Source organism: Curcuma longa, chromosome 12, assembly GCF_044706935.1.
Source record: "Curcuma longa cultivar G26 ecotype Majalengka, Jawa Barat chromosome 12, ITB_CL_G26_1.1, whole genome shotgun sequence".
Lineage (NCBI taxonomy): Eukaryota > Viridiplantae > Streptophyta > Magnoliopsida > Zingiberales > Zingiberaceae > Curcuma > Curcuma longa.
In genome coordinates, this window is record NC_133872.1 from 7805804 (window position 1) to 7827911 (window position 22108).

General features: G+C 36.8%; 4 protein-coding genes across 4 annotated transcripts; 1 reads left to right on the top strand and 3 right to left on the bottom strand.

Annotated features, from left to right (window-relative positions):
* Window positions 1-1062: 1062 nt before the first annotated feature.
* LOC141843196 (putative ADP-ribosylation factor GTPase-activating protein AGD13) lies at window positions 1063-6000 on the bottom strand. The gene is made up of 9 exons (XM_074731236.1): window positions 5972-6000; window positions 5303-5370; window positions 4377-4461; window positions 3531-3606; window positions 2414-2577; window positions 2203-2329; window positions 1990-2106; window positions 1770-1865; window positions 1063-1350 (listed from the first exon to the last, which is right to left on the bottom strand). Exons 2-9 carry the CDS (start codon window positions 5340-5342, stop codon window positions 1069-1071), a joined length of 987 nt encoding a protein of 328 aa, XP_074587337.1. The 5' UTR covers window positions 5343-5370; window positions 5972-6000; the 3' UTR covers window positions 1063-1068.
* A 1053-nt stretch (window positions 6001-7053) lies between these two features.
* LOC141843312 (protein FATTY ACID EXPORT 1, chloroplastic-like) lies at window positions 7054-12476 on the top strand. Its single transcript, XM_074731381.1, has 7 exons — window positions 7054-7175; window positions 7347-7512; window positions 10727-10949; window positions 11181-11336; window positions 11928-11974; window positions 12068-12108; window positions 12177-12476. The coding sequence occupies exons 2-7, from the start codon at window positions 7351-7353 to the stop codon at window positions 12274-12276; spliced, it is 729 nt and encodes a 242-aa protein (XP_074587482.1). The 5' UTR covers window positions 7054-7175; window positions 7347-7350; the 3' UTR covers window positions 12277-12476.
* Window positions 12477-13882: 1406 nt separating this feature from the next.
* LOC141843081 (ras-related protein RABB1c) lies at window positions 13883-18088 on the bottom strand. The gene is made up of 6 exons (XM_074731110.1): window positions 17870-18088; window positions 17261-17400; window positions 15968-16050; window positions 15682-15886; window positions 15516-15584; window positions 13883-14145 (listed from the first exon to the last, which is right to left on the bottom strand). Exons 1-6 carry the CDS (start codon window positions 17913-17915, stop codon window positions 14053-14055), a joined length of 636 nt encoding a protein of 211 aa, XP_074587211.1. The 5' UTR covers window positions 17916-18088; the 3' UTR covers window positions 13883-14052.
* Window positions 18089-19059: 971 nt separating this feature from the next.
* Window positions 19060-21643, bottom strand: LOC141843266 (BTB/POZ domain-containing protein At1g55760-like). Its single transcript, XM_074731325.1, has 4 exons — window positions 21271-21643; window positions 20951-21099; window positions 20760-20878; window positions 19060-19894 (listed from the first exon to the last, which is right to left on the bottom strand). Exons 1-4 carry the CDS (start codon window positions 21378-21380, stop codon window positions 19292-19294), a joined length of 981 nt encoding a protein of 326 aa, XP_074587426.1. The 5' UTR covers window positions 21381-21643; the 3' UTR covers window positions 19060-19291.
* Window positions 21644-22108: the final 465 nt, after the last annotated feature.

Consider the following 22108-nt stretch of genomic DNA (forward strand, 5'->3'; position numbering starts at 1 on the left):
CCATTTTGTCTACCAGAGGCTAACTTAGGCATCGGAGTGGTCGCGCCGGTCATCCCAGCCTTCCCTCTCACGGTGTCTGTGATTTGCAGATTCAGGCGATTTATAATGTCTTCGTCCACCTTCGTTCTGGCGTGTTGCTGAGGAGAGGTCACGCATCCCGAAGCTGATCTTGACGGAAACAAAAATACTCAACAAATATACGTATTAATTTCGATGATCCAGTCATACTTTTCGATACTTAGTGTAGTCAAATGGATCATTCCATGATAAAACGGACTAATCCATCAAAAACTGATAATATGACAAGATGGGACGGATTAAAAAATTTTCAACCCAATCTAATTCAAAATAATTGTGAGTTAGACGAGTCAACCCACGTACCTACTATATATACAATATTAAAAGTTTTAAATTTAGTTGCAGATTGACGGATTAAGGCCCTGAGCCATTAAATTTTTAATTTTTATTTTAAAATTTTTAACTTACGGACCAACCCAAGCTCACCACGAGCCTAGACGAATCAACTCATCTAAACCCACTTTAAAATAAATTAATAAAATACCACCCAATTCATTTAAATTATTCGATGTAGCGTGTCAATCCAACGGACCTAATATAAATTGAGAGCTCTACTGCTACAATTATTTTTCAAAAAAGTAAAAAAAAAAAAATAATAATGAATTATTTGGATTAGTTGATAAAATAACTTCTAACAAGCAAATTGTGAAAAATCTTTATTGTTCAATAATAATTGTTTAAAAATACAATTCATCCTTCTTGTTTTGTTGTTGTGATACATTTGGATTCAAAGTTCCATCTTGCAACGAGAACACAAAGAACAATTTCAAAAGCTTCAAGTAGCAAATCAAAATCACCATTCCAATTACAATTCCATCTCGCAGCAAGAACACAAAGAACAATTTCAAAAGCTTTAAGTAAAGGAGTTACAAAAGACACAAATCAAATTCTTCAATCATTCCAATTGCAGTTCCATCTTACAACAAGAACACAAAGAACAATTTCAAAAGTTTCGAGTAAAGGAGTTACAAGGGGCACAAACCAAAATCCTCATTCATCCAATGACAACCATTCCAGTTGCAATTCCATCTCACCGCACTCGACATTCTGCAGCTTTAGGTGCACCTCTTGCCTGATCTTTCCATCGACAATATTGACAAAGCTGTCTTCGATGAGGGCATTGTCGTTCATTTTCAGCCACTTTCCAACCTGCATGTTCCCTCGAACATCCACATCCCCGTAGGCCAACGCCGCAGTGATCATAGCCTGTAGGTCGATCTCGGCCTCGCCCATTATATCATCAGCGGAAATGTAGTCGTGATCGTACACTTGCTGTTAGAAGAGAGAAACAGAAGTCATTTGTACATTAGAGTTTATGTTGATAGTAACATTCTGTGCCAATTTTTAGAGAACTAGAAATGTTCCATCATGAACTGGAGCTTCTCATTTCGAAAGACAGTTTTTACAAAAGGAGATCAAATCTAGAGAACATCCAGACTAGATGAGAAGTGAATTGATAACAAAAACCTTATCGGCATACTCAAGTTTGTCGAGTGTAGTAGTGAATGAAACCTTACGATAGAACCGTATTTAAAACCTTGAAAGTTTGATTATTAATGTGTGTATTTGTCATAGTCTCCCTCTTCCTCTTTTATGAAAAGACATGGGCGTGGAAAAAGTATAACACGTAAAATAAGATACACAGAAAAAATTATGATAATCCACTTACTAAAAAATAAATCAAAACTAACCAACTTAAGAGTGCCGAAATGTTGTGGGACCGAAAACTTGAGCTCTTCATTCCATACTGGATTCAAGTTGCTATTCTTGACTGTGGTCTGGGCTTTCTGGTACACTCCATAAGGATTAGAATGTGAATCAGAAGTAGCTAAATTCAAACACAATCTTTGTTGCATCGAATCCATTTAACACCCGAAAAAAAAGATAATAACTTCATGCTTAGTAAGTCACCTGTTGCCCGAGCATTAAGATAACGTACGGGTCGCTAGTCAACATATCTCTAATGGCTAAATTTGTGCCTTGAACTACTTTGACCTTCAAATTTCCAATGAATCCGCCTGGCTCCACCTGCGAGCATTCCAAAATCCTGATTGTTAATGTACCATAGAACTAGTGATTGTTGCTCTAAGAACAGAAATAGATATTGATAACATGATGACTTACACTCTTGTTTGAATTTTTGGAACCAAAGCTAGAAGAACTTTTTGAAGAGTCGACAGAATGGAAAGAACTCTTTGATGCCACGATACGTAAGCTTGGTGTTAAAAATTCTTGCAGAACATACTTCGACCTGTTGATGAAGAAACGAAAAAAGGTTTCCCATAAAATGCTAGTCTATGCTTGTTGCATCAAAAATCTCTCAAACATGGTCTACCTGATAAATTTGGTCCTGTCCTCATTACTTGCATCTGGTTTCGGTTTCGAATAGTCTCGAGGAAGAAAAGATTCATAAATTGAGTTGGCATAGGAGTTTCCACCAACTTCAATCACTGATTCCATGTCGCTTTCAGACCATTCATCCAGTGTCAAGGAGAGCACCTGAATCACAAGAATTGAAAAGGAAATTTGATCAAAATAATGTCACTTGTATGAGATTGACACAGACTGGCTAACATGAAAAAAAAAAAAGAAGGCCATGCTTGACTAACTATTTTATCACCAACTAAATAGCAACCGTAAAAACCCAATGGCCTAACGATCAACAGGAGAATCATATTGACAGCATCATAGACGATAAAAAATAGTTGGAATAAACCAATTGTTGTTCTTTTAGAAAAAAAAGGAGAAAAACCATGTATATTATGACAGTAAGATTTGCAAGATCTAGGACAACATTGATGATTGAAGTCAAAATAAATGGCACACTAAAAGGAGAACCAAGCTTCGAATAGAAATGGATGAAAAAAAGGAGTTGATCTCATGAGTAATCTAAGTGCATATGACAAAAGTTTTGATAGTTGTAATGTGGTTACTATTGGAGGGCAACAGGAGTAGGTGAACAGGAAAGTAGGAGAGAAAAGAGGATGAAACATGAATTTCCATACTTAATTGTCGTGGCTCAAGTAAAGTCCATGTATATATAGACACAAAATTCCTTGGACTGACGTTGTTTGGTCTAGTGGTAAGCGAGCTAAATCCGGTGAGCCTTTAGCCAAAGATCAAGGGTTAGGAAGGGTTTAGCTTTGTCTCTCCCACATGCAAAACTTTTGTGTTTCCTTTTTTTTCTCCCTCTAGAGCCAAGTAAAATCTCCTCTTTTAAACAAGTACTCACCTGCTGTGATTATTAATAATCCCTAAGTTACATGTATGCTTATGAAACACAAGGCATCTTCTATCCCATTCACTAATCGGATACAAGAGAGCACAGTGGAAAATGTGGGTAATCTTTCAAAACAAACAAATTCTTGGAGGTAAAACAGATGCTTCAAGAACTGAGCAACTACAATCCTACAACAATTTTTTAGGACAATATAGCCAATTCAACCCAATACCTTCGAAGTATCTGCCCCAAGGCTACGATGAATGTCACTGCATTTCAGGCATAGAAAAACTCCAATGTTAGCAGACCTGTGACAATAAGTGAGTTTTATATCAGAAAACTCAAACTTTAAAGCAAGCCAGCAACAAAATATGATCTCATGGATTTGAAATAGAAAAGTTAAAGTGAATGCCATCCATGATCGTCTAGAACAGAATTAACAATCTTGACATTGCAGCACATTTGTGCAAATTAATCATTCTGTCATAATTTTGGGTTAGAGGAACATTGCACGATCACTTTAATATCTAAAAATTTAGTCTAAATGATGATACTAGACAATTTTCATAATCCCTAAATGCATAAAATAGGCAAAGTTTCTGTTGTAATTTTCTACTGAGAATATCTCTGCATAATTGTTTAATATGTAATATTTTGTCTTAACAACAATGAGAGGCCTACAAGTTTACTAGTATCACATGCAGAATCCAAGGCCTAACCTCTAGATAAATGAAGCAAAAAGTTTTTTTTAAAGTGAAAACAACAACAACAAACCCTTTATCCACTAAGTGAGGTTGGCTATATAGTTCCTCCTATATCATTAGGCTCAATCCCTTACTATATCTTCATATATATTTAAATGAACTTTAACATATTTTATCGTTGCTAACTAAATATTCTTTGATCTCCCTCTTCCTCTTTTAATGTGTGTATTTGTCATGGTCTCACTTTTAAAAAAAAAATAAAAACAAAAAGATATTTACAGCTTGGTGATAAGAAATATTTAGTATATTTAGAACAATGTAACTTTCAGTCATGTCAACTCACATAATCAACAAGAGGACCATTTTACACTTACACCCATTTTGGATCTGAACCACTGCAATCTGCACAAATTCGATTATCAGATTTCATACTAAGATCCTGCAGTTTCTTCCATTTACCTGTTTACATAAATAAAAGACAACAATTAGCTAAGACACTAATATCTGCCATATAAATGATGTTGGTAGCTTGCAATTGGCATATAGCATAATGTGTAAAGGTTGAAGCATATGATCGATAAACACTTCATCTATAGTATGCATTGGGTGCATGTAGAAATGAAAATAATTAAACTAAGTAGTGTTTTATGTCCCTTATCAGGCAATTCCATTAGTTTGGTAACGTGTATTGGAAGACAATATTGGCATGCACAATGAACCTTTAAATTAATGAGTACAATTAGAAAATTTTCGATATCTAGATACAGAAATTGTAAAAAAAAGAGAACATATTCGATAAATTATACTAAACAGTAATTATGTTTACCAGTCCTCAGCACAAGAGTACTTGGTTGCTGAGTTTTTTTGCCTTCCTACTATTAATTAATAGATACAATTAAAAAAAAATCAAGCAATCACCCATCTCAGGCTCCTAATGGAAGGAGATTAAAAAATTACGAAATAACTAATGATTTCCCTATAAACTTGAACTGAGTTCATCAAACTCTCAATTAAGAATAGAACATGAAACAAGATCATGAAAGGAATCCAAAATTCTAAAGTAATGATAATTTGTCTAATCCTTGCTCAAGGTGCCATCCGGAAAAATGCATGATGCATCCACATATGATCACCTATTAGAAGATGCAGTAAAACAAGAGTACACATATGCTTAGAATGAATCTCCCATACAAGAACACCGAATTCAGAATTTTCAGACAACTAAATGATAAGCCAGCATCTACATAAACAAAGATAAAAACTGTAACAAGCATGAGCAGACGGGTCTTCGAGCGTGTACCTGAGGCTGCCTTGTCAAGCTTGTTGTGCCAGTCACTCATTTATTCAATTATCCACAAACAACTAACCCTTTTTCACAAATGAAAGAGAGGGAAATCAACAAAACTCGAGCAACTATAAGTCAAGCTGTTTGCAATACACATGATTTTGAGATTATCAGGTAATAAATCAAGAAAAGTGCATTCACTTCCAATTGTCGCCACTTCATTGCACAGGATCATTGTGGAATGAAGTTGCATCCAATTTTTGGTAAGCAAAAGGGATGAGCAAAGGATTCATGCTGTGGATTTCTAAATTTTGACACGGAAAAGCTAAACAGATCGAAAAAAAATAGTCATAAATGAAACAAAAAGGAGAATCCCTTATCGCAAGAGAACAACAACAATAGCAAACATCCCATATCGCATGATATCCATAACCAGAAGGGATCAAATCCAGAAAACATTGTTTCTTATCTACCTAAACGATTGAAAATCCAGATTAAAAACATCCAAGGCGCAAACATGGAGCAATCGAAGCGAATATCCCACGAGAATAAATCTAATCTACGGATCAGATCTTCAAAGGATCAAACCACCAAATGCACGCATCGAAAATTCCGCAGAAACCTCAGCGATGCGTCGAAAGATCAATCTAAGCATCATCGTTAAGCCAAACGGTAAAAATGTACCTGGAAATCTAGCAGAAATCGGAGAGAAATCTTCCGGAATCGAGATGGAACGAATGCGATCAGCGGCCATCTCCATTTCCAGAGTTCGTGGGAAATTGTAGAAGATGGGTAGTTTTACATTCCAGTCCCCAAAATATACAAATTATTTTCCTACGACCAATCAAATTTTGCGTGCACGCAACCAATTTTTTAAGGGCGAACTATTATTTTTGAAAGCTTAAAGGTGAAATTTGAAGTTAGCAAACTTTAGCGGGAAGAGTATGAATAAATCATCTTGCAAGGGCCCAAATGAAAATAACTGAAATTTTTGGGAGGTAAAATTATAATTTAAATAATAGTGATGAGAAGCAAAGCGGAGTTTACTCTCTAACGTTCAATTGACAATTTCAGTCTACCCCTTACAACTTTTACTATTTTAGCTTCCAAAGTTCAAAGAATATCTCATTTCATTACCATTAACCTAGGTATTTCACTTCTATAAGATGGACGATCCAACCCCATAAACCGATTAATAAATAAATTTGAAAACCCCAAGAGGCTTGACGTCACGATTCGACATCATCAATAGTTCGAACACTGCATACGTTCAAAAATATCCAACAGATAATCAAATTATTGTTGTATGATTATCCAGTCTTATTGCTTACTACCACACTATGTTTCGAGTGACATTTATGATACCCTCCTACGTCGTGACCAATTACAATTTCTCAATTTATCTCTTCACAGATGATCGTGAGACCGATCATGTGGGATCGTTAAAGTGACGGATTCCATGAAGAATGACATTTATGATCTTTTTAATTATAATATAAAGTAAAAATTAATAATGAATATATATTATTATTATATATTTATGTCTCAAACTTATTTATTGTAAATAAATTATATAATAAAAATAGTTTGTGTGAACTTTTATTATATTTTTTAAATTTAGTATTGTCTTACGTTGGCAATTGATATTTGTTAAATTTTTAGAGGTGAAATATAAAAATGTTTGATGGTCGGGGGCGAAGTGTAAATTTCTGCGAAAGGAGTTAAAAAACGGGTCAAAGCGAAAAAAGCTTTTCTCCGCGACGCCGATCTCCTCCAGCCTTCTCCATCGACCCACCGACGCCGGTACCGCCGCAACGACGCTCCGCTCCGCTTCCATAAGCCGTTCATCTCGAGCACGCATCTCCTCTGCTCGCATCGCTGCTTGACGGTCCGTACGCCTACATCACCTTCCTGGAATCTTAGAGATCTATGGATCTGTGAGCTCCACCAGTAGGGATGGATCGCAATGTTTTCTGATCGATCTTCGGTTTCTGGATTCTTTTGGTGATTCTGACGTGCTTCTGTTGGATTTTTGTGCCATCGGTTTCGTCGAGTCCAGATTGATGGCTTCCGCGCAGATTTATGGTCCTGGATTGGGAATGAGATCGAGCATGAAACCATCCCTGGCGTCGATTCGCCCTTCACTACCCTTGCGCACTATGGAGCTCAGGATCAATTGTTTCAAAGTCCCTGCCGTTAGGGTTAGCAACATCAGCAACAGAAAGGTTAGTTTTTTCATCTCTTTAATCTTTGCTAGCTGTGAAGAAATCCCAAGGGTGGATTGCTGAAGGTTCACTGTTGTTAATTCAAAGATTAGCTTTAAAACAACCCATCTGCCATAGTTCACAAAAACAACAAGAACAATATGCATTTACTTCTCCCACTTTTGATGTGAGGTATTGGCAAAGCAAGTGTTGATCACAAAAATGATCATCCACACTTCTTTTTATCGGTTGGAAGCTTGTTGCATATAGTAATCTCATAATTAAGACATCTTGAATTTGGATCGGGAGTCCTATGTCTCCTTTCTTCTCAGAATGGACCTGGTTGCTCTGGAATCAAATTTTGAACTTGATTTGACCAACATTGTGGCTCTCCCTTTGCTGATGTGCAAGATTAGTTGACTTAAACTGTGGTAAACCTTTACTATATGCTTATAATTAGTCACAGATTGGATACTTTTTCTTAGTCCAGTAGCTTCTTGAGTCTATTGGGAGATATGTCCCTCTCTTCCTGGGATGGACCTGGTTGCTCTGGAATCAATTTTTTAAATTTTCAGCCCAACGGCGAAGTTACTGCCATGTGACGGGTGGTCACAGGTTCTAATCATGGATACAACCTCTTGTAATGTAAGATAATAGATTGTTCCCTAAGATCCCACATTGGTAGAAAAAAAATTAGTGAATCGGACTGTCCTTTTTATTGTGGTTCTCCCTTTGCCGATGTGCAGGATTAGTTGACTTAATTGTGGTAAACCTTTACTATGTGCTTCTAATTAGTCGCAGATTGGATACTTTTTCTTAGTCCAGTAGCTTCTTGAGTCTATTGGGAGATATGTCCCTCTCTTCCTGGGATGGACCTGGTTGCTCTGGAATCAATTTTTTAAATTTTCAGCCCAACGGCGAAGTTACTGCCATGTGACGGGTGGTCACAGGTTCTAATCATGGATACAACCTCTTGTAATGTAAGATAATAGATTGTTCCCTAAGATCCCACATTGGTAGAAAAAAAATTAGTGAATCGGACTGTCCTTTTTATTGTGGTTCTCCCTTTGCCGATGTGCAGGATTAGTTGACTTAATTGTGGTAAACCTTTACTATGTGCTTCTAATTAGTCGCAGATTGGATACTTTTTCTTAGTCCAGTAGCTTCTTGAGTCTATTGGGAGATATGTCCCTCTCTTCCTGGGATGGACCTGGTTGCTCTGGAATCAATTTTTTAAATTTTCAGCCCAACGGCGAAGTTACTGCCATGTGACGGGTGGTCACAGGTTCTAATCATGGATACAACCTCTTGTAATGTAAGATAATAGATTGTTCCCTAAGATCCCACATTGGTAGAAAAAAAATTAGTGAATCGGACTGTCCTTTTTATTGTGGTTCTCCCTTTGCCGATGTGCAGGATTAGTTGACTTAATTGTGGTAAACCTTTACTATGTGCTTCTAATTAGTCGCAGATTGGATACTTTTTCTTAGTCCAGTAGCTTCTTGAGTCTATTGGGAGATATGTCCCTCTCTTCCTGGGATGGACCTGGTTGCTCTGGAATCAATTTTTTAAATTTTCAGCCCAACGGCGAAGTTACTGCCATGTGACGGGTGGTCACAGGTTCTAATCATGGATACAACCTCTTGTAATGTAAGATAATAGATTGTTCCCTAAGATCCCACATTGGTAGAAAAAAAATTAGTGAATCGGACTGTCCTTTTTATTGTGGTTCTCCCTTTGCCGATGTGCAGGATTAGTTGACTTAATTGTGGTAAACCTTTACTATGTGCTTCTAATTAGTCGCAGATTGGATACTTTTTCTTAGTCCAGTAGCTTCTTGAGTCTATTGGGAGATATGTCCCTCTCTTCCTGGGATGGACCTGGTTGCTCTGGAATCAATTTTTTAAATTTTCAGCCCAACGGCGAAGTTACTGCCATGTGACGGGTGGTCACAGGTTCTAATCATGGATACAACCTCTTGTAATGTAAGATAATAGATTGTTCCCTAAGATCCCACATTGGTAGAAAAAAAATTAGTGAATCGGACTGTCCTTTTTATTGTGGTTCTCCCTTTGCCGATGTGCAGGATTAGTTGACTTAATTGTGGTAAACCTTTACTATGTGCTTCTAATTAGTCGCAGATTGGATACTTTTTCTTAGTCCAGTACCTTCTTGAGTCTATTGGCAGATATGTCCCTCTCTTCATGGGATAGACCTGGTTGCTCTAGAGTCAATTTTTGAAATTTTCACCAACATTGTGGTTCTCTCTTTGGTGCAACGGCGAAGTTACTGCCATGTGACCGGGTGGTCACGGGTTCTAATCATGGATACAACCTTTTGTAATGCAAAATAAGATTGCATATAATAGATTCATCTCTAAGATCCCACATTAATAAAAAAAAAGTTTTGTGCATTAGACTGTCTTTTTTTTATTATGGTTCTCCCTTTGCTGATGTGCAGGATTAGTTGACTTAGTTGTGGAAAACCTTTACTATGTGCTTCTAGTTAATCGCAAATTGGATACTTTTTCTTAGTCCAGTAGCTTCTTGAGTCTATTGGCAGATATGTCCCTCTCTTCATGGGATAGACCTGGTTGCTCTGGAATCAATTTTTGAAGTTTTCACCAACATTGTGGTTCTCTCTTGGCCCAACAGCGAAGTTACTTCCATGTGACTGGGTGGTCACAGGTTCTAATCACGGATACAACCTCTTGTAATGCAAGATAAAGTTGTGTATAATAGATTCTTCCCCAAGATCTAACATTGGTAGAAAAAAAATTTGTACATCGGACTATTCTTTTTATTGTGGTTCTCCCTTTGCCGATGTGCAAGATTAGTTGACTTAATTGTGGTAAACCTTTACTATGTGCTTCTAATTAGTCCCAAATTGGATACTTTTTCTTAGTCCAGCAGGCGTCTTGAGTCTGTTGGTAGATGATGTATTTACCTTATTTATTCTCTAAGTCTGCTTTCTTGCTCTCAGCTGCCATGCTTAGTTGACAAACTGGGCATTATACATTCTTTTGGTCCTGGAGTAGATTCAGATGCTGTTAAACTTTTTCAATAACTTTAAACTTTAAATTGCATACATGCTCTTATGTTAAGATCTTGCTTATATCCTCATCTTTTCTTGGTCCATGAAAATATTCAAGAAAGTAGGAAGCAAAAGAAACTCATCGATTCTTTTTGTCTTAATTTGGTGGTGCATTAACTCCATTTTGTTCTTAAACTTGCAGTTTTGTGTCTCCATGTGCGCCAATGGAAGTAACTCTCAAAGCGATTTTGAGGCCGGTACTGCTACAATCTATCCAGTAGATAAATCTGAATCTATCGAGTCCAGTCCAGTCGGGGAACTAGCCGATGAGAAAACAGCTACGGAGATACATGGTCAAGAGGAGGCCACTGCCCCAACCCAGAAAACTGCAAGAATACATGATTTTTGCTTGGGAATCCCCTACGGTATGCTATTCCAATTTCAGTTTAACCATTGCGATAACTACTGCTTGTTGTGACTACATAGACCACAAAAGTTAGTTCTTCGCATAGACTAATGAGCAAATGCGTACAATGGCCCAACGTTCTGGGGCTCGCAAATGGTTCATGTGTTAATCTTATTGCTAGGAGAAAGTTCTCATTACCATTTCACAGTCGACTCAAAGTATTAGTCAATTGCTACCTTTCTTGTTGCAGGTGGATTTCTGTTTTTCGGCGGGTTGCTCGGATTCGTTTTATCCAGAAATCCTACTGGTTTGATATTTGGAGGTGCTATATCAGCTCTGAGTATTTTTAGCCTAATCGTATGGAGCTCTGGAGGATCCAGCATACCTTTCATTTTGGGGCAAACAGGTATTACTCAGTATTCCTATCCTTGTGAATTGTAGTTCAGTAGGATGAAAAAAATCGCTTAGTTATAATTTTTTCAATTGGGGAGAAGTAATAGCCCCGATAGAATAAAAATGAGAGGAAATAGGTTAATATAGTATCGACATGTTCGAAGCTATAGAAAAATCGAACGGAAAAGATCTAAGGGACAGATTTTGAACAACAACAAAAAACTCATGTTCAACATATCCCTATAGCCGACTCCCGATAGTTGGGATTAGCACGGCTTGCTATCGGTGATGTCTAATGCATTTGAATTGTTATTAACTTTAGTTCATTGGTTTGATCGTGCAGTATTCTCTCATTACTTGGAGGGAAAATTCATTTATATGAGAATTCTTATCAGTCTGAAACATATTGCAACTAAGGTTGTTTATGCATCATCCCTATACTGATTCCGCTCGGTACACGCTAAGTAAACAAGCCATAAAAGTATAAACTCTCGCATTGCTATTCACTATGATTCCTATGTTTAGTTTATAGGATTGTTGTAGGAATAGTCTAGTCTCAGGAACTCAGTAAGCTGGTTATGTTAACTCTTTTCCGAATTCGCAGCAATTTCCGTTGCGTTTCTCTGGAGGCATTCGCAGGCATACTCCTTGGCAAGTACCTCTTTCTAAGTTATAATTCGTAAGAATTCGATCTATTTGCCGCAATGAGATAACAACTGCCTCTGTTTTTTCTTATTGTTGCAGTCGAAGAAGCTCTTCCCTGCATCACTCTACATAGCATTAAGGTATTCTTAGATGACTCCTTTCAAAACATGCTCATGGCTGACTTCCATCTCTACTACTTGTTTTGCAGTGCTGCAATGGTCTGCTTCTATTTGTATGTGCTGATCTCCGGCGGAAACCCACCGCCGAAGAAGTTAACGAAAGCGAAAGGGAAAGCGACCTCGTCGTAGTAACTATCACAAATCTATAGTGAAACTACTAGAGCTTGAGGATGCTATAGAGTCTTGATACACTGGGTATGATAAGTAATTTAAGTCATCCAAAGATTCACATAGAAGGAACTCGACACACTTCGATATGTACAACAGTATGTTTAGTTTGGTTTGGTTTGAACTGATATATCTTTTAAAATTTATTAAAATAATGTTGCATTTATAATTGAATATTTAAAATGCATTTTTGTACTCTGCTTTAGAGTAGTTTTAATAAAATTGCATCATTGGAATAATTATGATCAAAGCTACACTATTTTAGATTAGTTGACAGCTTATGATTCTCACATAGAAGAAAGCTTTGATATAATTGATGTAATATAATGGAGTGAACAAAGATACGATCTTCTAGAGGAAAATTAGTGAAAAATTACTTAATAGAAAATTATAAATTGTAATAAATACGAAATTCTAATTCCTTTACGGCGCAGCAGACTTTCAGAAGAGGACAAGGGTTCGAATCTTGGCGAAGCCAGACAATACCCTCCTGCGTCGTGACCAACTGTAGTTTCTCGATTTACCTCCTCACAAATGGTCGTGGGACCGACCGTGTGGGGCCGCTAAGGTGGCGGATCCACCTTTTACAGAAGAGTAGAAAGTTGGAATAGTTACAAAATGGATGCACATTTTAGCCTAATCTGATAATTATTGATTTATTTTTTTCAATTATTTATTTTTCTGTTAATATGATTCCTTATTTGCGTTAGTAGTTTTGATCAAAATCATATAAGATGGTATAATTTTAATTAAAATTGGTCACGCTCTTAGAACAATGCGTCTCCCAATGAATTAACTTTTGTCGAAGTTGCTCTAAGGTGGAGTAGCTTTAACCCAACTTTAGTCAAAACTACTTCAAGGTGAAATACAAAATTAGAAGTGTAAACAAACCAAACCGCTCATGAACTATTCAAGTCTCGATTTTAAAAAAAATCATTCAAATTCGTTCGATTAAATTAACAAACCAAACTCGTGCCTGATTTCGAACTCGAAAAATTATCAAACTGAGATCAAGCTTAATAATATATTTGTAAGCTCGCGAACGTGTTTATTTAAAGGTTTGCAAACATATTCGTTAAGAAGCTCATATATTAACGAGCCGAGTTTGAATTAAATTCGTTTAACTTTTAAATGAATCATTTTCGAACCAAACTCAAATAAAGATTGTTTTACTTTTAAACGGATCATTTTCGAACCGAACTCGAGCATTTACTCAAACTTAAGAATTAAAACTTGAATCAAACTCGAGCTGAGCTCGAGCTTAGAGAAAATGAATCAAGCTCGAGCCTCTTAATGCTTTATTTGGCTCAATCCGATTAAACCCTAACGCAAAATGCTATTTCAGATATCAAATTATAGATATGAAATACTAAGTGGCAACAATGGGTTACTACTCGCCAAGAATTTTTGCAAGTTGAAAGGAAAGGGTGAGTCACATGGACAACATTGTGTGTTCTAATGTAGCTTAAATAGTAAAGACTCTAAGCTTTAATTGGACTCAAGTCTCCAAATGGTAGAAGAGAAATCAAATGGCAAGAAACACCACACCAGGGAAGCACACAGGAAGATACATAAATATATATTTTTAAAAAAAAATCCAAATACTAGAACAATTCAAATCCATGCAACTTATGCACACAAGAAAAAGGGAACATGTCTAGAGATTATTGCTGAGATAAGGGAGAGCTTTAACATACAAGATATCGCATCCCTGTTCAGGATGATGAGAAGGGAACCTCAGCTGCAGCAACCACCAGCTTGAGAAGATGAGGCATCCCTTCCACCTGATGGACCAGGAACCCCTCCGTATCCAACTTTGATTCCATATGACTGCAACGACAAACAGTTTATGATAAATCATATTTATTGCAAGAGACAGATTGAATACCAAAAGATGGGAATTCCTTTTTAAACATTGAAATATTTCAGTGAATCTGATTCCAATTCCATGGTTCTTTAGTCTGAAACAAGATGATGTTGAAGCATAGCTAACAAAACTTGAACTTAAACAAAGGCCGGACGAATCCGCTCTAGTGACAGATTGTGATATTTTTACTCATCTCGTTTTAGCAACAAACATATAATATAAGAAAATTTTGGTCTTGTACAAAGAAAATTGGGTAAATTTTAAAAGGCATCCCTTATTAACCTTATTATCCTTTTTGTCAAAAGGGCATCTCCTTTAAAAAAAAAACACCCGAAATAGCAGTTATGATGTAATTAGTTAATTACTACAAAGTGTTCAAGAAAATCAACTGATAATATTTTCTTTTCAGTTCAACTAGTCAAAATACACATGGAGCACTTTTATATCAAAATATTATTTACTAACTTGGTCAAAATTGCCCAAACTTGATTAAAATTACTTCAAATTTATTAAACAGCTATGATATAATTGTTGCAAGTTGTAGCAGCTATGGTGTTGCTGTTATAATTGTAGCAGCTATTGTTTTGGCCAAGTTGAAATAGTTTTAATCAAATTTAAACAATTTTAACTAAATTGGTAAAGAGTATTTTGATATATCAATGCTCTGTGTAGTAATTTTGATTAAGTTGGGCTAGTTTAATTTTAAGACATTATCCTAAGAATGTCGTAGCTGCTATACATTGTAGCATCCATGACATAACTGCTTAGAATAGTGCTGGAATAGGAGTATTTTTGAGATGAGAATATGCTAGGGTGCTGTTTTAATGTTTTTTTGAAAAACAATACCCTTTTAAAAAAAGGATAATAAGGGATGCCTTTTTAATTTTTGCCCAAGGAAGTTTGAGTTCTATCATTTAATAAAAAAAACAATAAACTAAGTCGATATGTGAAGGATATTGGATATCACTAGGTTGAATACTTTATCAAATGAGTGGAGTACAGAATATGTAGTTAGAGCAGCTATTTCTAAAGCTGTGTTCAAAATGGCTAAATAACATTTGTCATGCATACATAAGTACCGACGAACCCCACACAATGTCTTGTGAGACATGCATTATAGAATTCTAATGTTTCAGTTTTTCAGACATCTCAACAGATGCAAAATCAAACAATTTGAACTTTTTTGGCCATGAAAGAGGATAAAATAACACCCCCCAAGAGAACATGTATTTTCTCAAAGATGATAGATAAAAAATAAGAAACAACTAAAAAAGGCAAAGAGCTTTGTAGTGTGGCTTTGATTTTCTATGCTAGTGAAATGTTCACATCTTACCTCGTTTGAAACATCGAAGACACCATCCTGAATTTTCTTGTATATGGTTGCAGCAGTTTTAATAAAAGCCTGAGATGCAAGGAATTTCATAGAGTGAATTTGTATCCAAAAGTTCGTAGAAGAAAGGGTAAGATGATTTGAAGGAAAATTAAAATTGACGTTTCACCTCCTCAACATTCTGTGCTGTTTTGGCAGATGCCTCCATGAAGATTAACCCGTGCTCCTTGGCAAACTGTTCACCTTCCTCAGTGCTCACAGCTCTTCTGTGAGCCAAATCACACTTATTGCCAATCAGCATAATTGTCATATTAGCATTGGCATGTTGCCTTGCATCTTCTAACCAGCTAGCAAGATGATTGAATGTCTCCCTCCTGACAATTAGTAGAAAGGTACAAAACATAAGCAGCTAAAATGCCATTTAAAACATAAGATAATGCACCTTGAATCAATACCTAGTGATATCATATACAAGCAGGGCACCTGCAGCCCCTCTATAATAAGATCTTGTAATTGATCTAAAAGACTCTTGACCAGCCTGCAATTTTTGAAAATTTAACCAAAGTAAATCGGCAAATATAACTTTGTCTGTCATGCAAATAAATAAATAAATAACACTAGTGTAGTTATGATCTACGACTGACAGCAGTATTATTTTTATGTTAAATATGAAAATGTTAAGATCCCTAGATAGGATATATGGTGTATGTTCCTACTGCCACCAGGAGGCACATAAATGAGGCAGCAGGACAATTCAATGAGGCACATACTGGGGAAAAAACAGGAAGTGACTAACTGCAATTTCAAATTTTCGGTGGATGGGAGTGTCAAAGAGTAGTATCAAGTTTAATCCAAGTTGCCTTCTTATGCATCATTTCTTCACCTTCACTAATGCTGCTTCAAGTGCCACCATATTAGCTCTCTTCATTAGCTGAAGATTTCCTAATAGGTTTTCATCCAGCAAGCAAGTGGAGATGTCTTCCAACAGGCTAAACTATGGTTTGTTTTGTCATTTATGATGTAACAGCTCCAGCATAGACAAACAAGCAATTTAACATCAATTCTTGTAAAGATTCTATGTACTCTATACAATATCATAAAAGAACGATTTAGTCACTGGAAGTAGATACTGAAAGATTTATTAATTTGAATAAAAATGAATCATCCAAGAGAAAAAACAACTGACCACAAAAATAGACATTCTTCTGAAAAGGTTAATATCGTATGGAACTTGACTGACTGACAAATAAGATAAAAGTCAACGTTATTAGGAAAGAGAACACTAACACCCTCCCTCATGTGTAGCTGATCACAAGAGCCTGGCCCAAGTTTGATACCTAAACAGAATCAACTTAACTAGATATATTAACAACATTGGTAGGATTCAACCACAGGATCTCCTGCTCTGATACTAGGATAAGATTGAGACAGGCTGACCAATTATCCAAAAAGCTTGAGATGTTAAGAAAGATATCAATCTAGATATTTACATGTATAGTGTTTGTAAAACATCAGATGCTGAGGCTTGTGTGCTTGTCTGTAAATTTTGCAAGGATTCAAATAAACATAGTCACACTTGCATTTTAGAGATTCTTATGACAAAGTCGCTGAAGCCAGATACAAATATCAATTAAAATGTGTGAAATGTTCAGAAAAGAAGAGAAGACATTTTCATTTGCAAGAATTTATGTAGATATAGCTATATAGATGATAATGAGAAATAAATACAGGGAGAAGTAGAAACCAACTGTGTCCCATATCTGCAATTTAATGGGCTTGTTGTCTATATTGATCATTCTAGCCCCAAATTCCACGCCAATTGTCAGATCATGCACTGGTTGGAAGCGCTTGTCAGTGAACTGCAAAAGAAGGCATGATTTCCCCACTCCTGTAATGAGAAAAACCAGTAAAAACAACCTTCTTTCCAAATTATATTCTGACACTAGTATGATTATCTTTCACAGTATCCAGTATCCCCATACAACTAGACAACCTAACAAAAATCAAAGTCACCTCAGTTAAAAATCACAAACTTAGTAAATTGTACTCAGAAAGTAAAAGATTAGCATGATGCATCTATAAGAGGATTTTCAATGCTGAAAACACAAGTTTACAAATGAGCGGAATCACTAGATCTGAATAAAAATCCGTAAACAGAGCGCAATTCCTTTCCAGAAACGAAGATACATGCTTCAGACGAGCACAATTGTGGTAGCAGGCACCGGGAAGTCGAAGAACGAGAATCCAAATTTAAACCCTATGCCGACACCAAATAACACCAAACAAATCCATAGCACAAACGGATCTTACCGCGGTGACAAATTTGCAAACGCTATGGAGGAGGGGGAAGAAACTACCTGTGTCGCCAATGATGATGTACTTGAAGAGGTAAGCGTACGACATCCTCCCTCGGATCCACAACCACCCAGCTACGAGATCGAGATCGAGCAAGAAAGCAACTCGAACAGATCGGAAACGGAGGAGGAGACGGCGGCCGCAATGGATTTGGGTTCCTCCTCGGCGATCGCAAGAGAGAAGCGGCGGAGGAGACGCTTCGCGTGGCTTCCGAAGTAATGAATCCGCCAAACCGCTTCGTTCACGCTGGCATTAAAGGTACTCTATATTGACTTTTCTCCTGGGTGAAAAGTGGAGCCCACGTACGGATCCTATCACATATAGGGTATAAGTCGGGTGGTTGAAACTTTCTGGGAGACCAAATCGGCTTGATTCAGCAATATTATATAAATAAAAGAATTTATCAATTTACCAATTGATTAAATAGGTTTAAAAATATAAATAAATAATATATATATATATATATATAATTAAGATGTTTAGACTATTAATCTTTTTTTTAATTTACTTATTTAATAAATTCAAAATATAACTTATATATATTCAGAAATTATCTTCTAAAATATTTCTAGATTGAGTCAGAAATTATAATAATAATATACTCATAATCGATAAAAAAAAAAATAAATATATATATATATATATATATAAATTAATCGTGAAATTTAAGATTGATCAGGTCAATAATTTACTAAAATAGTTAAATATATGGAGAAATTCCTAAATAAATATATAAGTTTCTCCCCTAAATCCTAAATGGACCCGGGCTAAATAAATATAAGCATTTTACCAATGCACCACATCTTCGAAGGATAAATAAATAAATAATTTCAAATTAATAACATATAAATAAATCAAACTTTTCAGCAAAAAGTAGAATCCACCACTCCAACGGCTTTATATGATCGGACCCATGACTATCTGTAAAGAGGTAAATTAAGAAACTATAATTGATCACGCATCAGTCAACTTCATGCTCGAGATTCAACCCTTGTCCACTTCTGTGATGAGGTAAACAAATTTGTCCCGTAGTAATCAACTCAATCATGCTCCGGGGGCAAATAAACCAAACTCAAATCAAGCTCGAAGCTCAAATTCAAAAAGAAAATCAAGTTGGAACGAAGCTAAGTTCTAAAAGAAAATGCATGAACTCGTACCAACCAACAAAATGACAAATAATAATACATTTAAACAAATTTTATGTGTCACAAGATACAATTTTACTTACTCAAATCAAAGTATACATCTTTTTTTATCTAAAGAATCTATACAGTTCATCATAATAAATTTTCTGTACACTAATCTTTCAGCAACCCCTTTTGTACACAATACAATGAGATCCAAATAGACAAAAGAATCACTCACGCATACCAATCACACCATTGAGAACCATTTTCGCTTCACTCACTGAAGGTTTCAGCAATTCATAGACCCTTCCAGGCAGCAAGAACCTCCTGAAACAGTTCGGCGATCAGTTCTCGGTCGGCACTCTGCATAAAGTCATTGAAATCTTTGAGGATCTCATAGATTTTGCCGAAATTCACCAGGTATCGGATGCAGCTGCTCTTTAGCTTGGGCAATTGGTGGAGATGGGCAACTTGGAACCTCTCAAGGACATTCCTAGTATCAATGTCTTCTACCAGGCTCTCGTGGCACGCCTCCTTTAGGTCGGGGATATCATACTTGTCGGCAGCTTTGAGGAGCGCAATGCGGTGGATCATGAACTCTTCAGCCTGGAAGTTACCGTAGATGTAGTTGAGGAAGGCTCGGCAAGCATCAAAGGACATGTCAGAGATGTTGATGGTGGAAAGTTCTTTCTCCCTGAGGTCGTGATAGAACATGCTGTGGAAAACCGGGGATCTTGTGGCGAGGATGGCTCTGTGTGCACCTATGCTACTGTCAGCGACATTGATTGTGATGTCGGTGTGGATGCCCTCGGTTAGCATCCTTCCAAGGGAGTTGAGGGCTACAGCTTCAGTGTGCTTCGCAACCTGGTAGCTGGTCCAAATGGAGGCAGGCTCGCCACCCTGAACCCCACAAAACACAATGAAGAAATGGCAAATGGCTCACTGGACAGTCGACCTCTTGTATCGTAATAAGCAAATGAATTAGATGTGAATTAAGTAGGAGTTCAAGCAACTAAAAGCAAAAGGGAAAGAAATAGCTTCACAGATTGAGTTCTTGAGAGAAACCATTTGATGAGATGCTCCATAGAAACCATGATGAAACTAAAAAGAAATAGCTTCTCCTTGTAAACAGGGATGGCAATTCGTTCGTCCCATGTCTAAATACTTGCCTTCCTGTCAGTTTCTTAGCTTCCAAATCCCTCATACCAAATGATAAATTTTTGAAAACAATCGAAACATGAAGAAGTACATATCAGAAAGGAAATGAGGAACAATAACACTAAAAATAATTTAGTTAGTTAGTATGTCATAGGTTGAAACATTTGTGTAATGTGAAAGCTCAGAGTTGAAACGGCCTACTTTGATTCACCACCTACTTCTATAGTTCCATGCGTAAAGATTAGGATCAAACAACTATTTTCCTCCCTATATAAACAAGTAGCACACACAAAGGAGGAGGAAATGAAGCAAAGAGTGCAGGTGCATGTGCTTACTGATGGAAGTACATATCAGAAAGGAAATGAGGAACAATAACACTCAAAACAATTTAGTTAGTTATTATGTCACCATTAGACTACGATCTAGGTTGAAACATTTGTGTAATGCAAAAGCTCAGAGTTGAAACGGCCTACTTCGATTCACCACCTACTTCTATAGTTCCACGCGTAAATATTAGGATCAAACAACTATTTTCCTCCCTATATAAACAAGTAGCACACACAAAGGAGGAAGAAATGAAGCAAAGAGTGTAGATGCATGTGCTTACTGATGGAGGGACGATCTTTAGATCAAGGAACTCGACGTCGATGATGAATCTGCCAGTAAACAAGGTGTCAACGGACCATACACAATCGTCGCTGCTCTTTAGAAGCTTATCAGAAATCCCTGCACATAGATCAGGGTTTTAATACAAATTAAAGATAGAATATCTATCCTCTCTTAGTAACAAAACCAGACCTGGATGGATCAGGATGCTGCGATTTGGCGCGGATAGGGAAACAATCTTGATGGTCAATGAAGCAATAGGTGGTTTCTCCCTTGTCAAGCTCGAACCCTCAGGATATAGCTTTACAAAAAGTTGCTTGTTCTTCCCAACTGCAAGGTACCTATATAACAAAGTCAAACAGATGATTGGGTGATTCAATTTTGCTTATGGAGAAGAAGAAGAGAAATTCCAATCCCAAACTAGATCTAAGGAAGCATCTATTCAGCATATACAAGGAATAAGCAGAGAACTCAAGATCGGCATCGGGAAACTAGGGTTTTAGGCATCATACCAGTTCCAGAGGCCGATCTTGAAGGGATCGGACTTGCGATAGGAGAAAGGGGAGAGGGAGTCGATCCTCCACTGGGCGAGCCGCGGCGTGGTCTCCACCCGGTCACTCATCCTCACCGACGCCGCCGAGATCGCTGCGGTGACCACCTCATTGATGCAATCGATGATCGCCAGCAGCTCCGCCGCCTTCCCCAGCTTCACCTGCTGCTCTCCCACGATCCCCTCTCCTCATCAACGCCCTGCACGGGCACAGAAGTAGGCAAACGAGGGCACGGAAAACGCGAACACGTTGAGGAATCCAGCACGCAAAGCTCACAAGCAATCGCTTCTACGCCATAGATCGAGATGTAGCAGAGAGCGACGGAGCAAAGGCGCTTCTTTCATTGGCCTCCGCCATTGCCAAGGTGTCAAGCTTCAAAGCTTCCCTATTTATAGCAAATTATATATGTGAGAACAAAAAAGTTAAAAACATAGAAATTGCTAAATTATCAATGATTTTATTAATCATAATATATTTTATTTTATTTTTCATTATGAATGTTATGACAAATAGATTAAATTTTAATTGCAAAATGGCAAATAAAATCTCATCATTAATGAACTAATTAGTAATTATAAAAATAATTAACGTGGGACCCATTGCGGCCCCCACATCTAGTTAGAAAATTAGAATCTAAAAGCATTCCGTTGTTACAAGCAAACGCCAAAAGTTTATTTTACCCCTCAATTTATCTCTTTTTTTAATGTACCTTTAAAATATTACTCTTAAAATAAAATCTAAACTTGAAGTCTATTTTTATATAAAAGTTTCTTTCTATATTTATACTATAATTTAAGCA

Coding starts and splice junctions, on each gene's coding strand:
- LOC141843081 (XM_074731110.1), bottom strand. CDS start 17,915: ATGTCGTACGCTTACCTCTTCAAGTACATCATCATTGGCGACACAG. Junction 17,401..17,869: donor CATCATCATTGGCGACACAG/GTAGTTTCTTCC, acceptor TTCTCATTACAG/GAGTGGGGAAATCATGCCTT. Junction 16,051..17,260: donor AATTGCAGATATGGGACACA/GTTGGTTTCTAC, acceptor CAAAAATTGCAG/GCTGGTCAAGAGTCTTTTAG.
- LOC141843266 (XM_074731325.1), bottom strand. CDS start 21,380: ATGAGTGACCGGGTGGAGACCACGCCGCGGCTCGCCCAGTGGAGGATC. Junction 20,879..20,950: donor CAGCATCCTGATCCATCCAG/GTCTGGTTTTGT, acceptor ATCTATGTGCAG/GGATTTCTGATAAGCTTCTA. Junction 19,895..20,759: donor TAAAGATCGTCCCTCCATCA/GTAAGCACATGC, acceptor TGTGGGGTTCAG/GGTGGCGAGCCTGCCTCCAT.
- LOC141843196 (XM_074731236.1), bottom strand. CDS start 5,342: ATGAGTGACTGGCACAACAAGCTTGACAAGGCAGCCTCAG. Junction 2,330..2,413: donor GACAGGACCAAATTTATCAG/GTAGACCATGTT, acceptor CTTCATCAACAG/GTCGAAGTATGTTCTGCAAG. Junction 1,351..1,769: donor ATTTCGGCACTCTTAAGTTG/GTTAGTTTTGAT, acceptor CTCTTCTAACAG/CAAGTGTACGATCACGACTA.
- LOC141843312 (XM_074731381.1), top strand. CDS start 7,351: ATGGCTTCCGCGCAGATTTATGGTCCTGGATTGGGAATGAGATCGAGC. Junction 10,950..11,180: donor TTGCTTGGGAATCCCCTACG/GTATGCTATTCC, acceptor TTCTTGTTGCAG/GTGGATTTCTGTTTTTCGGC. Junction 11,975..12,067: donor ATTCGCAGGCATACTCCTTG/GCAAGTACCTCT, acceptor TTATTGTTGCAG/TCGAAGAAGCTCTTCCCTGC.